Genomic DNA, 18,995 nt, shown 5'->3' with positions numbered 1-18,995 from the left:
ACGATCCCAAGCCTTCTCCGGCAGATTCTATGTCTGATTTGCACACGGCTTCCAGAGCATCAGTCGCAGAATCTCTGCGTGACTGAGTTGCTCCAGTCCTTAGATTAGGGGTGGTGGTAAGATTTCCTCGTCTTTTAGCCCTTATTGATAGAGTACTCACCACTCTGAAACGAAAGGTTTAGCTTGTTGCTGCCATCAGTTCTAAGTCCAGGCATGGATGGCTTACAACTCCTAAGGCCATGAAGACTTTCCCCTTACACCTGCTTTTCTAATGATTTCTCAATGGAAATTCAAAACATCCTGACAAGCTGTTTGCTTCTCTTAAACACTTATTAGTCTTGTATCTTTTTAGTGAGGCTTTTGTGCAGAAGTGGTCTATTCCCACAATGGATCTGGCAGTGTCCCACCTTTAACAGGTCTCTTAATATTCTGGTAGAAGATGCATCTGTCTCCAGGGACCTAACCATTAAGAGGTTGAAATTCCTTTTCTAGAGCTGTCTATCTCTGGCGAGCCCTGCCTATCCCCCAACCTGGGCTGTGACCTTACTTTGTCACATTATGTCTGATTGGGTACTGTTTAAATACAAAACTGAGGAATGCTGGTAGGAGGGGCTATTCTGGGATAGCTTACAGTTTTTTTGTTTTTTTTTGTTTGCTGGTGTTCAATCTCTCTGCCAAAGCTGAATATTCAGTACATATCACACAGTTTTAGGGCCTGTGGTGGCAGGTTTTTGTTTACCTCACATCAACAGGTTTTGCATTCCCAAACAAGTCTATGGGAATGAATTCTAAGTAAACTTAAAAGCCTCTCAAACTGATGCCATTGGCACAAGCCCAAAACAATCAACACAGACCCCTACTGATTTTTTTAACATTGTTTTATAGTAGAGCTATGGAGAAAATTTAGGCTTGTATATACAGAACCCAGTTTCTCCCTTTCACCATGTTTTTCAAACTTCTGATTGACAGGAACTGTCTCCTACTGGTGAAGAGAATGCCATCTACACCCATCGGCTGCACCTGGTTGACCTCAGGGCTTCTTGGACAACTCTTAACAGAGACATAGCTTTTGGTCTTTATGATGGCTATAAGAAAGCAGCAGTCCTAAAGCGCAATCTCTCCACAGAGGCTTTGAAAGGACTCAAAATTGATGCCCAGTTGCAGGCTAAGAAGCTGAAACGCAGCTCCTCACGCAACTTTCCTTCTCCTAAGCATGCCATACCACCTGTAGTTACTGGAAGAAGCGAGAGATCTTTATCGGGAGGTAGGAGATGCAACTTGTGTTCACACCAAAATTGCTAGGTTGTCTGTTATGAGTTGTTATACAACCCCAATTCCAAAATAGTTTGGATGCTGTGTAAACTCTACATAAAAACAGAATGCAGTGATTTGCAAATCTCATAAATCCATATTTAATTTGCAATAGAAAACATCAAATGTTTGGGGTCCATGCACACTGGCTTAAAAGAGTTTAGCATTTTGCCTGTAGAAGCTACTAATGTTATCCAATGCATTTAGAGGTATATTTTAAAGTGTTACTAAACCCAGAACCTGCATACACTATATCTGATCTGATACACAGAACATGGTAATACAATTATTTTAGTAAATATAAACTGATAAATACCTTTTCTCATCAGCAGTATATAGCAGCCTTGTGACTTCTATCAGTTCCTAGTAAACCTTGTAGGTGGAGTTTTCATACTGCACTGATCCTCTCTGGACATGTCTGGACAGTGCTGATTGGCCCTGTGCTGATCACATGCACCCTCCCAAGAAAAAAAAACAAAAAAACTCTCTAGCAATACACACCAAACTGAGCGTGTGTAGTCTGTCCACTAGCTCTGTAAATATCAGGTTATTTTTTTGAGCAAGTGGAAGGAGGATCAGAGAGACCGGATCAAACAGTCTTTACACACAATGCATAGGATTAACCCTATAGGTTCCACTGCGAGTATAACATGCATGCTTTACTGCATATACAGACTGATTTTACTGTTGTGGGTTTAGTAACACTTTAAGCTCAGCTTTTTGAGGCAGAAAAAAACCCTTCTGTTTTGCATTTTTGAGAGATGTTTTCTGGCAGAAAAGTGCACTAAATTCTTCTAAACGCTAGTACAAAAAAAGTCAGAAATTAGCATTTATTTTTCTGCCAAGAGCAGTGGCATTTTTTTAAGCCAGTGTTAATGAACCATTTAAGTGAGCAAATGTACCATTTAAAGAAACCAAATAAGTTAATTTTGAAAATGATGGCAACAACATAACCCAAGAAAGTTGGGATGGGTCAACATAAAGCTGTCAAAGTACCGTATATACTTGAGTATAAGTCGAATTTTTCAGCCCTTTTTTTTGGGATGAAAGTGCCCCCCTCGACTTATACTCGAGTCACCGCCGTCTGTCTGCATGATCAGCGTGTCATGCAGGCAGACGGCGGCCGGCATGTGATAATACCGTTCGGAGGCTATTCCAGCTTTCAAAAGCTGCGCCTCCTGCTCATCTGTGATGGGCTGAACACTCCATTTCCCAGCAGTCAGTGTACAGCCTATCACGGACATTCTCTCATCCTTGTCTGTGGTATGAGAATGAGAGAATGTCCGTGATAGGCTGACTGCTGAGTGTTCTGCCTATCACAGACTAGGAGGAGGCGCGGCTTTTGAACAGTGGAATGGCCGCCGAAGTGTATTATCACACGCTGATCAGAGGATGGAGATCGCCACAGGGAGGATGGAGATCGCCACAGGGAGGCTGCACAGGGTCACAGGACACATACACATGTACAGGACACATACACATGTACAGGACACATACACATACACAGGACACAAGCACATGTACAGGACACACGCACAGGGCACATGTACAGGACACAGGACACATGCACATGTACAGGACACATGCACAGGATACAAGTAGGCTGCACAGGACACAGGGAGGCATGCAGCTGCAGATGGGCATTGTTGACCCTCTTTTTCCACTTACAGTAGCTGCTGCATTTCTCACCCTTGTCTTATACTCGGGTGAATACATTTTTCCCAGTTTTTTGTGGTAAATTAGGGGCCTCGACTTATACTCGAGTATATACGGTAAGCGATAGAAACAAGGAGAAGCTGGAAGAACATGTTGCAACCAATTAAGTTTATTGGCAACGGGTCAGAAATATGACCTGTGTTTTGGAGCAGCATATGCTCCCATCCAGATGACGTCTTTTTCAGGGAAGGCCTTGCATATTTCAGCAGGACAATGCTAAGTCACATACTGCATCTATGACAACAGCATGGCTTTGTAGTAGAAGCGTCCGGGTGCTTAACTGGCCTGTCTGCAGTCCAGACCTTTCATCAATTGAAAATATTTGGTGTACCTTGAAACAAAAAGTATGACAAAGACCACCAAGATCAGTTGAGCAGTTAGAATCCTATATCAGGCAAAAATGGAACAACAAAAATTCTCCCAAATCTCCAGCAACTGGTCTCCACAGTTCCAAGACAGTTACAAAGTTGTGTTAAAAGAAGAGGGGGTGCTACACTGTGGTAAACATGGCCCTGTCCCAACCTTTTTCAGATGTGTTACCATCAATTACCATCGAACTCTGGCCGACCTCACTATAATATATATATATATATATATATATATATATATATATATATATATATATATATATATATATATATATATATATATATATATATATATATATATATATATATAAATTTTTTTTTTGGTCCCCGCTTACCTGATGGTGGTATTTGCACATTTAAGGTACTCGCCCATCCAGTGGATACAGCATTGTCCCACTGAGATCCTCTCATGCCCAGCCACAGCTCCGTCATGCACCACCATTTTCTCTCTGACGTCATCGAGGCGGACAGGCCTCTCCATGACGCGCCAATAGGCCCGCCCCCTCTTCCTGTTCTTGAATGAAACGCTGTATCCTAGGATATGTGATGTACATATCCTGGGAGGCACATCGGGCAGGCGAGTGACATGCATTGGGAGACGAGGTGGACTTTAAATTAAAAAATAAAAAAAAGAAGTACACAAAAAAAAAAAAAAAAAGCAATGCCCTATTTCTGCAGAGCAAGAGAGAAGGGATGGAGAGGCGGGATCGTCCTCCGGAGGCTGAAGGTCCGCTTTAAAATTATGTTTTCTATTGTGAATAAAATATGGGTTTATGAGATTTGCAAATCATTGCATTCTGTTTTTATATAGATTTTATACAGCGTCCCAACTTTTTTGGAACTGGGTTGTAATCTGTGCATTTACGGTTTATAAAATGTATATTTGAGCCATAAAATGTTTTTCTGTGTCCAGAGTTAAATATCTGCAGCTAGGGTGACCTTTTTTTGTTATGTTTTTTAACCTGGCACTATTGGTTTGAATGCCAACTTGCAGCAAATATTAAGTGTACTCTCTCCAAATCACATAAAAGGGTAAGTCATTCAAAAAATAACAAATCTCTTTGAAAATTGCATTAAATTTAGTAATTTGGCTTCTGAATTCTTTAGAGCATTAAAACAGCATTAGTTTCAGTCACTTGACATCCCCCTAACAGAGCTGTAGTATATTGCTTTATGCTGTGCTATAGAGTATTTGCTTACTGCTGGATTCTCCAAGGGTAAAGATTTTAGAATGAGCTTAGATGAAAAAATGTCATGATGTAAACCCATTGGTGTCTATCCAGAGTAGGATGTGAAATCGGGGCCTCTGGGGTAACCCTACCTCTCCAAAAAAGCTGGTGAGTAACTGAGCTACATAGTTCCACACCCCATTCCCTCCTCAAAAATTTGCTATAGCTGCATTTGTACCTAAAATGCATTAAAATCATCTGGCCCCCCCTTCAGAACTTTAGTGTGTGGTCTGTTTGTGCACAGTCACTGTAGACAAGTGTGATTCTCAATGTATAAATGTAATAAGTATTGGCTTCCACATTTTTTGACTGAGTTGCAGCTGTATTCTTATTTGTGTCTGTCCTTCTCCTTCTTTAGGAGCCGACATGCTACAGAAGTTGATTGAGGAAACCGATAAGTTTGTAGTTTTTACTGAAGAGGATTCTGGTGTGAGTGAGCAGTTATGTGGAAAAGCTGCCTGTCAGGACACAGACATCTATAATCACAACTGGCTTATTGAGCTGGTAAACTGTCAGGTAATGTTGTATAGCTGAATTTATCGTTTATAGAGCTTTAGAGCTATAAACTAGACTTGTAAAAAAAGAGTGCAACCACGCTGATGGTTCCCAGCACTCCCCGGATAGGTATGCACGTTGACACTCCAGTGACCGCTCGGGCGTGATCCCGGTTGTAACGTCAGGGGTGTGTGGCAGGCGTTCAGGGCATGCGTGCTCTTTCTTGAGGCCACGGCATCTTGCTGGCTTGCCTGAGACCCACAGGGACACAGCATGATACTACCACTGATATGCTATGCTCAAAATCCTCTATATGGGAGGAGAGGAAAAGAAATTTATTATGAGCTGGGATACAGAAACTAGATATAGCGCCACATCCCTTATCGAATAGAAGAATATGAAAAGATTTTAGTGGGACTTTTAAAGAGTAAAAATAATAAATAAAATGTAGAACAATTTTAATTTAATGAGTTAAAAAAAGATGAATACAGAAAATAATAAACATTCCAAAAAATTGATCACAAAATATGCAGAACTGGATGCAAGGCTGATTAGTCTCTACATGTTTCGCCATACAAATAAGGCTTCCTCAGGAGAACTTTCATATCAGACGTTATGCATATAATCACTATAATGAGTAGGGTTGTCCCGATACCGATACTAGTATCGGTATCGGCACCGATACCGAGCATTTGCCCAAATACTTGTACTCGGGCAAATGCTCCCGATGCTTCACCCGATACCTAGAGGACAGCAGTGATCGGCGCGTGGGGGAGTTACAAGATTCTCCCCCAGCGGCTTTCACCAGCTTTAGTGACATACAGCAGTGATCGCTCACAGCTGACTGTCACTGCATCCTCCTCCGTGCCCCCTCCTTTCCTCTGTGCCTCTCCGCTGTCCCCTGCATTCCTCTCTCCTTATCTGTCCCCCTCCGTTCTCCCCCTCCGTTCCTCTCTCCTTATCTGTCCCCTCTGTTCCTCTCTCCTTATCTGTCCCCTCCGTTCTCCCCCTCGGTTCCTCCGTCCCCCTCCTCCTTCCTTTGTATATGGATAGAGTCAGCTGACTCTGTCCATTCACATAACTGAAACATTGTAATCTCCTGTGATTACAATGTGTCAGTTTATGAATGGAGAGGAGCAGCTGTCTTCTCTCCATTCATTCTCAGTGCAGCTGACGCTGCAGAGAAAGGGACTGGGGAATCTCTATCCTCTGTCTCTTTCTCTGTCTCAAGGGGGAGATATCAGAGGTCTGTTAAGACCACTGATATCTCACCAAAGCCCCCCAAAAGGGCTGATTAAAAAAAAACAAAACAAAAAAAAAAACAATAAAGAATAAAAAAATATTATTGTAAAAAATAAAAATTGTAAAAAACAAAACAAAAAAAACACACACACATACAACGTTCACCCCCCCAAAAAAATAGCAAAAAAAAAAAACTGTCACGTGGCATTAAAAAAAAAAAGTATCGGTAATCGGTATCGGCGAGTACTTGAAAAAAAGTATCGATACTTGTACTCGGTCCTAAAAAAGTGGTATCGGGACAACCCTAATAATGAGAAAACACAATTAGCAAACTCAAAAAAACAAATTACAAAATAAATTGCACAAGTTACAGTTTAGGCAGAATACTGAATGGACAAAAGACTGGCTTGAACCCTGACCTGTAAATTCAATATAAAGATGAAAATCCAAGCTTGAATGGATAAAATTGGATCAATTTGATTGTACCATCGAGAGGGATAAATCAAATAAGGAGGCAACACCAGGGGTCCATCTATTAAATTGAAAACAAAAAGATATAACTAAAACAGAATATCTGAGTGTTAAATGTAAATGGCGTTTTTTGAAAAATGCCTACCTCCAATGACATATGAGAAAAGAAGGCAATAACTTTCTGAATGATGACAAAGAAAACGAAATAAATTGAGATACTCCAAGGGAAACCTCAGGGTATGAGTGTTATCGGGGTACCCTTGCAATAAAGTAAAGTGTTGACAGTTAGCCAAAAGCACATTAACGTCAATATTACCGGTCGGAAAAACTCTCAATAAACATTTCATTACCTGCATGAGACTAAACCCGGAAGAGAGCGTTCAAAAGGGAGACCTCAAGATATAAATAATACCGGGATTCCCTTCAAAAAGTAAAATAACAATTATCAATTAGCCAAATGTATAAAGACGGTAAAGATGCCGAAAAGTTCAAGATTAGAGCTTAATTACCTGTTGGCAACAGATTTCCTCTCTCTGTTGGACCAGACAATGAGGCTGGGCTTAGAGCTCCTTTTATCCCTCTCCACCACTGTGGAGAAGGAACTAACTACCCAAAAGGGCCAGAAGTTCGACTGCACACTCTCTGTGTATAGAAAAATTGTCATCCATGGCCAGCAGGTGCGCCACAGTATTGCCAGTGCTGGATGGAAAAACTTCTCCACACATCATTCAAGAATGATAAGTGGATGTGGGGCATAAAATGCATCGACTAATTGGCACCCTCTGCTGTAGCTCAATAGAACGTCAGCTAGAATAGCATCTTGGGTGTCCATATGGTACATCTGAACCACAATCCATTCAACAATTTCTTATAATAGTCAAACAAAAATTGCAAGACTAACAACTCACATTGGGTATAAATGGTTATCTATTAACCCAAAGAGTTGTAACAAATTAGTAAATAAAGTAATGAAATCTTAAATAGCAAACACAGGTCAGTTCGAAAACCAGAAGAGTGTCCAGACAGCAAACCACCCCATCTGTTTACAAAAATGTAATATAACACAAGAAATCAAACAATAGACTCAATCTACAATAAGAGGATTAATCCCTCTAAATAATGGCAATGGACCTACAGAAAAGGCTTAAAACTAAGGGATTCGTTTAGGCCTGGATGGACAGTAGCAGCCAGGGTATGAATCCACTTAGACTCTCGTTGGAGAAGAATCCTGTCAATATCCCCTCCTCTATCAAAATCGGGAACAAACTCTAGGGCGAAAAATGTAATTTTCGACACGTCATAGGAATGATAGAATCCCATGTGTCTACTAATTGGTGTTTCCATTTTTTTCTTGTTTATAAGGGAAACATGGTCCCTTATCCGGTGGAAAAAGGGCCTTTTTGTTTTTCCTATATAAAATGCATGACAGTCACACTTCATATAGTAGACAACCCCTATAGTTTTACAAGTTGCATAAAAATTAGGTCTGTACAATTGACCATTGGTGAGAGTGACCTCAGCAGTATTCATAAGAAGACCGCAGAAGTCACATCTACCGCATGGGAAAGTTCCTTTTGCGTGTCAGTTTTGCCCAAGAGGTTAGATGACTATGAACCAGTTGATCTTTGAGCAAACTCTATTTGCAATAAGTTTTTTGAGGGTAGGCTCCAACATACTTCGATAAAACTTCATCTGTAGATAGGAGTTGTCAGTATTTTTCAAAAATGCAGTGGACTTTTTATATTCGCCCGCATATCTGGTGATTAGACGCACTTTTTGTTAATTTTTTGATTGTTTGGTAGAATTAATCAAGTTTCGCCTATCTTTTTGTTTGGCCCTTTGATAGGCTCGTTTGAGGCATGATTTGCTATGCCCTCTGTCAGATAGATGAATCTGGAGGGCTCTAGCCCCAGCTCAAAATCTTCGTCTTTACTACAGTTTCTCCTTAGCCTAAGATATTGGCTATGGGGTATATTTTGGATAAGGGACTCTGAATGGGAGCTGGTTGCATGCAGAATCGTATTCCCGGCTAGGGGCTTTCTTTAAAGGGAGGAGCCAGTTGTTCCATCTTGGTTGACATAAACTGTAATATCTAAAAAGTTTATGCTCCTTTGATCACAGGTCATTGTAAATTTCAAATTGTATGAATTCATCTCCAATTGATTCAAAAAGGAGGTCAATTCGTCCTTTGTACCTGTCCAGACGATAAATATATTGTCAATAAAACGCCTCGAAATAAGCACCTTCTCAAAATGCACAAGAATATCCGAAGACGAAAATATATTTCTCGCTCCCACCCCCCCCCCAGGTATAGGTTGGCGTAAGATGGGGCACGAGTCCCCATTGCCACCCCCTGCACCTGGAGGTAGTGGGAGCGATCAAAGGTGAAAATGTTGTTAAAGCGGGGGTCCACCTATCTATTGTTTTTTTTTTTTTTTGAGTTCATTCACAAACTTTTCTTCTCAGCATTACATACTCACATATTGTGTGTAATATGTCCGCCTGTGTCAGATTTCGTCGGAAAGAATAACTTATATTATTCACTGCAGGCGGTTTCCATCTTCATTGTGGGCATTTGAAGCCCACAAGCATTTATTTCCTGGATGTGGTGAATGCTGTGCTCCCAGCATTCACCGCTCGTTCCCGCACATGCTCAGTGGCATCCTGGGAAGCCTGAGACTAGCTCCCAGGAGTCTGGGAGAGGCTAGAAACACGCCTACTCCCACGGGAGGAGAACCAGGAAGTGCAAAGAAGAATAGAAAAATAAAAGGTAATTACGGCGATTTAAATTTTTTTAAATGGCATGTCAGCATCTAGGCAAGGAAGAGAATACATACAGATATTGTTCAAAATTTGGGTGGAACCCCGCTTTAAGGATAAACAACAACAATTCGACTACAAAATTGTTATAGGCTCTTGCCCCCGGTCCTCGTTCAGATATGAAGCCATCGATAACATGAGCCCCCAAATTATGGGGGATCGAGTTTTATAGAGGGCCTCCACATCTATGGCTACTAACCAGGCTTGATCGGGAATACAGAGTCTGTCCAGAGATCGTAGAAGGTCCGCTGTGTCCTGAATGTACGAACTCGGAGACTTAACGTGCGGCCTTAAATACTGTATTTATCGGCGTATAACACGCACCCCAAGTTTAGGTGGGAATTTTAAGGAAAAAAACTTTTAGGAGGGAAGTTTAAGGAAAAAAAACTTACATTTAAATGCCCATCAATGCAGCCTTATCAGTGTCCATCTGCATCCTTGTCAGTGTCAATTGCAGCCTTGCCCCAGTGTCATTTGCAGACAGTCTGTACACTGTCAGTACCTTGCCGTTTAAAAATGGCGCCGCCGAGATACAGAGCCGGATGTCCTGTATGTCTCGGCCGCTTTCGGCTGTTCTCGGCGGCTCACGCGGGACTGCGAGAGCCGCCAAGAGCGCCTGAAAGCCACCGAGAACAGTCAAGAGCGGCTAAGAGCAGCCGAGAACAGCCGAAAGCCGCCGAGAGGCTCACAATCGGCGGGGGGAGCGGCGTATAACACACACCCACGATTTTCCCCTGATTTTAAGGGGAAAAAAGTGCATATTATACACCGATAAATACGGTAATCATCGATCAACTGACTTGCTGGTTTAATTAAAGAGCCATTGCCAGATACAATCAGACACCCTGGGGGAAAAAGGGCGTTTTTATGTATCTTTTGGCAAGGCGTTTGGAGCATGCATGCTCTTTCCTGAGGCCGTGGCATCTAGCTGGCTTGCCTGAGACCCACAGCGTGATACTACCACTGATATGCTATACTCAAAACCCTCTATATGGAAGTTGGTCACCTTCAGAATAAACGTGTTGTTCTTATACTTCACTTGGTGGGCACTGCTTTTATTCCCTTTGATCTTCTAAAGAGACGCATCTTATCTTTCAGGCTGGCAACCACAGTGTAGCCCTAGGATGGATTCTTCAAGGACTGTCCTTATTTGATTTTAAAGACTGTGTAATGAAACGTCCCACACTCCGCTTGAGTGTTTTCGTCATATACCGCTTCCTCCCAGTCTGAATATAGATATCAGATATTCCAACCACTGACAACCACAAACTAGGCAGCACTCATTTGGTTACTCAACATGAACTGTTTATTGAAACACAGGTACACAGGTAATACTTGGAACAATTCCCCCTCACCCCCCCTTTGCATTCCGGGCAGGGTAGACTGTCCAATCAGCAGGGAGAGTTGTTGGAGGAATCCCCCTTCCCTCCTCACAGCAAACACACTTACACATCCCATAATAGCCAAGGCAGACAGACACAATAGAACAATGGAATCCAGCCACACCCCAAACAACCCAGCAAAGAGTACACAACAGGATGAGACAGTATAATATATATATATATATATATATATATATATATATATATATATATATATATATATATAACACAACATTCAAGTGTGGTTGTACAGTGAGTCTGATTAGTACAGATCAGACTGCATATCTCGGTCTCTCTGTGCCCCTATTAGAGAGACAGGGTGACTTAAACATAGGAGGTGCATGGGGAGCTGGAACAAGGGTTTCCCAACCACCCCAAGGGATTCTGGGTTCCATCGGCCCCCCGCCCAAAGTGACTCCTGTCACTGACTGAATTTTATTTGACTTATTACAGCCCTCTTGAGTTTCTTACTCCCCTTTCACTTGCTTCTCATCTAGCTCAGTGCACCACTATGGTTCCCTTATGTTGCTGTGCTGGGGGCCAGAGCAGCCAGCTCTCAATTGTCCAATTAATGTTTTGACATTTGGATAATTTATAAAACTTGAATTGGCCATACTGGTCTTAACTGAAGTAAAAAAAATGAAAAAAAGGCCTGATCTTGAACAACATTTCACCATTTACATTTACTATAAAAGAAATCCTAGCTTTCTATGCTCTCATACACCTCTCACTTCTGGGTCTGCAGATGGTGCTTCGAGGAGCTGAGACAGAAGGCTGTGTGATTGTGTCTGCAGCAAAAGCCCAACTTTTGCAGTGCCAGCACCACCCATCCTGGTATGGAGACACCTTAAAGCAGAAAACATCTTGGACCTGCCAGCTTGACAGCATGCAGTACTTTGCTACTACCGAGAGCAGCCCAAACGAGGGAGAAGATGGCCAGTGCTGGTTGGAGGTAAGACTTTGTTCTAGATATAATTTTACTTAAATTAACTTCATTATATATTCACGTTACAGGTTATATGTCTACAAAAGGTATGGGATCATTTTTTTTATTTTACATTGTCTTAATCTTGGTGAGCTGCTACTACGAAAAATGATGTCCTGCCCTCTGAAATGTACACCCGTTCTTGTGAAATCGAAGCAAATACCTGTGGGAGGGGCTAAGGTCTCTCATGTAGCGTCATCCCGACCATAAAGCCAGGATCCACCCTCTTATTCCTCTTCTGTATGACTGACATTGGTTCCTTGCAGTTAATGTTGATTGCGAGAGTGAAGTTCCACTGCTGAAGTCTCGGGGGTGCGCAAGCAACATTGAATATTTTCAATCCTTATGCTGCTAGCATTAGTAAATAGATAGGAAGGTATATCATATTTACTCGTTTTAAAGTTTTGGTGTTTTTTTTTTTTTTTACACTTATTCAGTTACTTCTTGTTTTCCTTGCCTAGGCAAATGATTTCATACGTCCCAGTCGTCTTAGTGTCAGATCGTTGATTACGCCATTAGTAGTATAAAAATAAATAAAAGTGCGCCAGTTTATATGCCATAGTTTGTAGGTGCTATAACTTTTTCACTCAGACCAATCCTCATACATTTTAATGGATTTTTTTTTTATTAAAAACATGCAGCAGAATACATTTTGGCCAAAGTTTTTGAAATTTTTTTTTTTTTTTTTTTTTTATTGGATGTGTTTTATAGCAGAAAGTAAAAAATATTGTTTTCCTGAAAGACTTCAATGGCAGCATACATTTGGGTAGCCCCCCCTCACTCCTACCCCATAAAACCCCAATCCCATAAATTTTTCAGGCTGAGCCAGAGGCTGCATTTCTTTTTGGTCCTCACTCATAGGACCATTTTGTATGAAGTTTTCCTACCTTTTGGAAGTATCATCGGCCGGTTCTCTTGCGGGACAGCTGTGTGGATGTCAGGAGCCTCCTGTGGTATCCAGAAGTCTTCCAGGATGGCTCGAGTGGTCATGGAGTCCCCAGCTATTAGTGGGGTGGTGTTATGGCACACATATCCAGAGGATCGATGCCTGGACAAGCGGGAGGCCCAGCCATTGGCGGGTGTTTGCACTGGTCAGGTGCCCTGCTATCAGCGAGAGACCAGCATGGTTGCTGAGCTGCTGTTCCTGCCTCTGGGATCTGAGCCGCCCTACGGATGCATCGATTGCCCTGTGGAAGAGGTCCAGGACTCATAAGTATGTTTGGCTTGAGGTCAGCAGAAGGGACCAGATGCCATGCAGGCTGTTGGGGAGTAACTCCACTTGTTGTTTTTTTTTTTTATAATCCAAACTTTTTTATTGTTAAGTTGCTCTTTCAATACGTACATTGACTGTCAAATAGGTAAAGACAACATATATGACAGATTGTCCCAAACATAGATAAGGAGTGAGCAACAACAGGAGACATTACAGATATTGTTATCTTCAACTAAACCAACGATTAGCAATCGAGACCAGATGTAAAACATCAGTATTAAACACTTTGTCAGCCGACGGATTGTGCGGAGTCTAGTGTTCTACAATAGAACATAACATAACCTGCGTTTCCTGTTTTCTTTCTCTCTCTCTCTCTCTCTCTCTCTCTCTCTCTCTCCCCCCCCCCCCCGGTATTCTTGGTGGGGTGGAGCCTGTCCATCACCAACTGCGGTGGGGCAAGGCTGGGGTCATCCAGCCAAGGTTGCCAAATAAGGGACCGTAGATGCCATCCAGTATCGAGCTATGAGTTTTCTAGCCAGATAGAGCAGTCTGGTGATCATGTAATACATTCCCTTCGGGTACATCAATTGTCCCTAGTAGGCACACTAGGGGAGTCGGGGGTACAGGTATCTGGACTAGTTTATTGATATAGTGGGACACCTCCACCCAATAACAGCGGCGTTTCGGACGTCTCCAAATCAAGTGTATGAAATCGCCCTGGTGCACCTTGCATTTTGGGCATAGGGGGAGTCTCTCCGGCCCCAGCCATGAAGCTGTACAGGCGTCCGATAGGCTCTGTGCAGAATAAACAGTTGAGAGAGCTTATGGGAGGCCTAAACAGAGACTGTGGGTATCAATTCTAAGGCCATGTCCCATTGTTCCCCATCTATATTGCCAATGTCATTCACCCACCGGGTTCTGCATTTTAAGGAGGCATGATCCTGGTTAGAGGACATTAATTCTGAGTACACTTTAGATATCAGTCCCCTCCAGGCATCTGCCCAAAGGACTTCCATCAGGAGAGAAGAGGCCGACACAGCTAAGGTATGCGTTTGTTGTTGAGTCTGCAGGGCATGTCTAAGTTGAGGATACTGGTAGAAACATTTCGAGGGTAGCTTGAATTCTGTGCATTGTTGTTCATAGGTTTTCAGAATGGTCCCTGTGTAGATCTGCAGAAAGAACCAAATCCCTTTCTGTCTACAAGAAGAGAATCCCTGTAATCTATGTAATTCTGGGTATCTGGAATTGTTCCACAGAGAGGTAAACACTAGTGGGCCTTTGATTGATAGAGCTTCCTGGAATGCCCTCCATACTTTCCCCAAGAGGTCTCCTGTTTGGGGTGAATGGGGGATACTCTATATATCCATCTCCATATGGGAGGCAGATTTCAGTACGGGGTTAGACATAGTCACAAATTTGGCTACGGGATCCCTGCCTGCATCCCGACCCCACCCTGCCAATTACTGAATTTGGGAGGCTAGAAAGTATGTTTTGGGATGCGGTACTGCAAGTCCTCCCCGATCTTTCCCATATAGTAAAGTAAAAAGCTGATCCTAGCCTTTTTTCTTCTTCCAGATTAGATCTCGCATCAGGGAGTCAATGCATTTGAACCTGCTGTCTATCCAGTAGTGGGCCCAAATTTAACCAAAGGTAGTCAGCAGGGTCTGGTGACACCATCACACCCAAATATCTAAAGTTATTTGCCATAGTCAATGATAATTCCCATTAGTGTTCGCAATGAGGCAGCAGTGTCCCCCAGATAAATTAGCATGTCATCAGCATAGAGAGACACCTTTTCCTACAAGGGACCTCTGCAGAACCCCACGACTCCAGACGTGTTAAGGATCAGTATTGCCAGAGGCTCCACCGCTAGAGCTAACAACAATGGGGATAGTGAACACCCATGACGAGTGCCCCTATGCAAGAGAGTATTATTAATACGGAGTCTGGCTCTGGGTGTTGAATAAAGAACTCTCACCCAGTCTATGAAATGATTCCCCAGACCAAACCTGGCCAGAATTTCTAGGAGGTAGGGCCACTCAGCACTGTCAAAAGCCTTCGTGGCATCCAGCGACAGAATGGCCCTACCTCCAGGATCATCTGTCGGCACCTGCAGGTTCATGAATAATCGCCGAATATTATCGGCATTGTATCGGTGGAAATAAACCCAGATTGGTCCCAATGGAACAGTCCACCTATTACCTTGGAGAGTCTGGTGGCCAGGACTCGAGCCAATAGCTTAACGTCTGAGTGCAATAAAGAAATCGGACGATATGAATCCGGCAAAAGTCTGTCCTTACCTGGTTTGGAAAGCGTCACTATAATGGCTTCCTGCATGCTGTCAGGTAAACAACCCGTCTCAACAGCCTCAGACAGGGCCTGCAGAAGGGGTGGAAGAAGAACATCACCGTAGCGAAAGTACACCTTGGCTGGCAGACCGTTGGAGCGCGGAGATTTATGATGTGGGGCCTCCGCTAAACCCTCCGGCAGCTCTTCCAGGGTAATTGGGGAGTTCAGTGTATCCCTCTCAGCATCAGCTATCTGGGGAAAAGGACAATTTTGTAAGAACAGCGCTAACTCAGAGGAAGTATATCTAGTTTTGGAGGCATACAGGTCAGTGTAGAAATTATGAAAATCATTTAGTATATCAGGATTAAGGGTGTGTAGATCCCCCGCTGCGGACTGAATAGCTGAGATTGGGGAGGAGTCCCGCTGTTTCCTAGCCACTAGAGCCAAGAGGTGACCAGTGTTACCCTCCTCGAAATAGCTCTGCTGGAGGAAGTATCTCCTCTTCTCTGCTGCGGACATTTTTTTGAAATTCTACAGGGATTGAGCCTCAGTCCAAGCCTCATGATTAGATTGAGTAGGATCAGTGACCATTGCATGTTCTCTGCGCTGCAGCTCAGCGCGTACTCTATCCTTCCACTCCCCTGAACGCCTCTTGATGCCTGTAATTTCCCGAATAAGGCAGCCCCTCGGGAATGCCTTGAGAGAGTCCCACACCAAAGCCGCACTAGAGGAGTGTCTGTTAAATTGGAGGAACTCCAGCAATGCACCTGAAATGTTGTCAGAGGACGGGAACAATGTTAACCAAAAGGGGTTCACTCTCCACAGTGGTTGGCCCAAGGGTACCGTAACATCTAGCTGTACCCAAAAGGGGGAGTGATCAGAGAGCAGACTGGGTTCATACGCTGAATCCCATACACACTGCAGAAGCCCTGCATTCCCCAGACCTAGGTCAATACAGGAGAGTCCATCATGTGTGTCTGAGTATCAGTATCAGTAGCGTGCCTCTCTCACCACACATCATGAAGTCCCAGTTCGGAGAGCAGGGAGACAAAAATGGTTTTACCAGTGGCAGACTTAGCAGGTCTTGGTGTCAGTGACAATCTATCTAGGTGTGGATCCAAGGTGTTGTTAAAATCACCCAAAGCCATCACCAGCACATCAGGATGCAATGCCATAATTTGAGCTAGTTTCTTAAGGGAGTCCACCGAGAAGGGTGGAGGGATGTATATTGCTACAATTATACATGTAAAACCATTTAACTTGCATAATCAAAAGAGAAATCTGCCCTCTCTGTCAATCCGCTGCTGAATACACCAAAATAAAACACTGACAGATATCAACACACTGACTCCTCTGGAGTAAGAGTGCGTGGACTGGAATTGTGTTGGGAATTTGCGAGAATGCAGCAGATGGACAGAGTCAGGCTGCGGATGCGTCTCCTGGAGACAGATCAAATGAGGCTGTAATCTACTGAAATATTAGAAAATTGCGCCCCTCTTAATTTTGTCCCCCATGCCTCTTACATTCCATGACATAAATAACAAACCATTCGCAGTGTTAGGTGACATCCTGGACACTGTTGGAGATGGAGGAAAAGCTTAAGGGCTCTCCTCCTCCAAAGGATATAACTGCCCTATTAACCAAATCAAGCTTTAGACTGAGGTAAATATAATATGAACCAGAACATGCCAAGCTCTCCAAGAGACCAATGATTAGAGTCTTACGCCACCTAGTGGATGCTTTGATCATTGTTAGTGATGTTAAAATCATTAAAAGTCCCACCTGTGAAGAGAAAGGAGTTAAGGGGAGAAAGGAAGGGAGAATTGCATGTATGAGGTCAGAGTTTTCGGCCAACTGGGCCCTAGAAAAACAAAAACATCCCCAAACATATAGGGGAAAAAGTCCACACAGGACCATCGGGGGGGGGGCACGAATGTATCCCTGGGGCAAGGAACCAGTTTGTGCTACAGAACCAGAACTGAGGTAAAAGAACAGTTACTTTGTGCAATATACGGAAGCCAAACTGCTAGAGCTCTCCCCGCTGGGTTGCTAATTATCATCAAAAGCACCCATGAAACAAGGAAGATTACCGGAGACATCTCACTGTTCCTAAGGGGGGTGTTGTGCCAGGTGCTGTTCCTCTCTGTCGAGCCAGTGCACTGCAGCCACAGGATTTTCAAAGAAGTGCGAGGTGCTATTGGCAAAGACCTTCCTTCAGCTTTGCAGGATAGAGCATGAAATATTGGACGTTGAGGGCACACAGCCTTTTCTTTATCTCCATAAATTTGGATCTCTGCCGCTGTACCGCCACCGAAAAATGAGGAAAAAGGGAAACTTTGGCGTTGTCCATTTTAAGGATACCAGCTGCTCTAGCTTTATTCAGTATGACATCTTGGTCTTTGTAATTCAGGAGACAGAACAAAAAGGGGCGAGGTGGGGCACCCTGTTGTGGCGGCCTCGCTGGGACCCGATGCGCCCTCTCCACCGCGAACATGGGCGAAAATGTGTCTCGGCCAAAGGTGTCACTGAGCCATGCTTCAATGAAGGCCACTGGATTTTTGATCTGATTAGGGATATTTCAACCTTCATACCCTTCACCTCCCCTGTTAGATCAGCAATGGAAGAGCTGCAGGTGGTCACTGCAGTAAAAATGTCACTTAATGTGGGCTCAGGGTCAACACTGTCTTGCTGGGACAGAGCCGCCATATTGGAGGCCTGAGGCCCAGTACTCACATGAGATGTGGCCTGCGTGTCATCCAGGAGCCAGCGGACGCCATCCAAGAATCCCATACCAGCCTCTAGAAGCCTTTCTCCCGGATCAGTCAGCTGATGTGATGACCGATATTTCATGGAGAGATTTTTGCCGAACAGCCATTGAGCTACCTCCTTTGCCGAGCGGGGCGGGAGGCCGCCGTCATGGCCAGGGCTATCGTGTGAGCTCTTGGGTCCTGTCCTTCGTCTAGCCATGGCAGCACAGCGATATACCCAGCCGGGTGTAGCAGAGCAGCTGCGGCAGTGGGTGAGAGGTGTCCTGGGTCAGTACAGGGAAGGATGGCGGTGCTTTAAGCAGGATTCTGCAGGATTCACAGTGGAGCTAGCTCCAGCACGTCCTACTGCATGCCGTGCGTAGCCACACCCCAACTCCACTTATGTTTAAAAAAAATAAAATATTTGATAACTAAAATGAAAACATATGGAGAATGACTATGCTCTGGGTGATCAATGCCTGCCCGGCTATACCCTCCCCCCTGTTAACTGGCCATGATAATCAGGGCTGCTGAGCTGAGTACGTGCCTCTGTCATCTGCAACCTGCTCATCTGTGTCTCCCTCTGTCCTCCTCCCCCCTCCCCTCTCTGCCTGTCAGGTCCCCGATCTGCCTAACCTGCTCTAAATATAACAGTGTTTCTCTTCTATGGTTCCCGCTGATATATAACACTAAGCTCCCCAGTGCATGTCATTCATAAAACATTTGC

General features: G+C 43.7%; 1 protein-coding gene across 3 annotated transcripts in view; it reads left to right on the top strand.

Moving 5' to 3' along the window:
• BLTP2 (bridge-like lipid transfer protein family member 2) overlaps positions 1-18,995 on the top strand; it is a 187,460-nt gene that overhangs the window by 124,645 nt on the left and 43,820 nt on the right. For all 3 annotated transcript variants that reach the window (XM_073616776.1, XM_073616775.1, XM_073616774.1), the window contains 3 exons: positions 970-1,264; positions 4,983-5,140; positions 11,780-11,986. In XM_073616776.1, the coding sequence (XP_073472877.1) occupies positions 970-1,264; positions 4,983-5,140; positions 11,780-11,986 (660 nt within the window). The remainder of the gene's footprint in view (positions 1-969; positions 1,265-4,982; positions 5,141-11,779; positions 11,987-18,995) is intronic.

The sequence above is a fragment of the Aquarana catesbeiana genome, linkage group LG02 (assembly GCF_042186555.1).
Source record: "Aquarana catesbeiana isolate 2022-GZ linkage group LG02, ASM4218655v1, whole genome shotgun sequence".
NCBI lineage: Eukaryota > Metazoa > Chordata > Amphibia > Anura > Ranidae > Aquarana > Aquarana catesbeiana.
The sequence above is the reverse complement of the archived record's forward strand: the minus strand, read 5'-3'. Positions and strand labels throughout refer to the sequence as shown.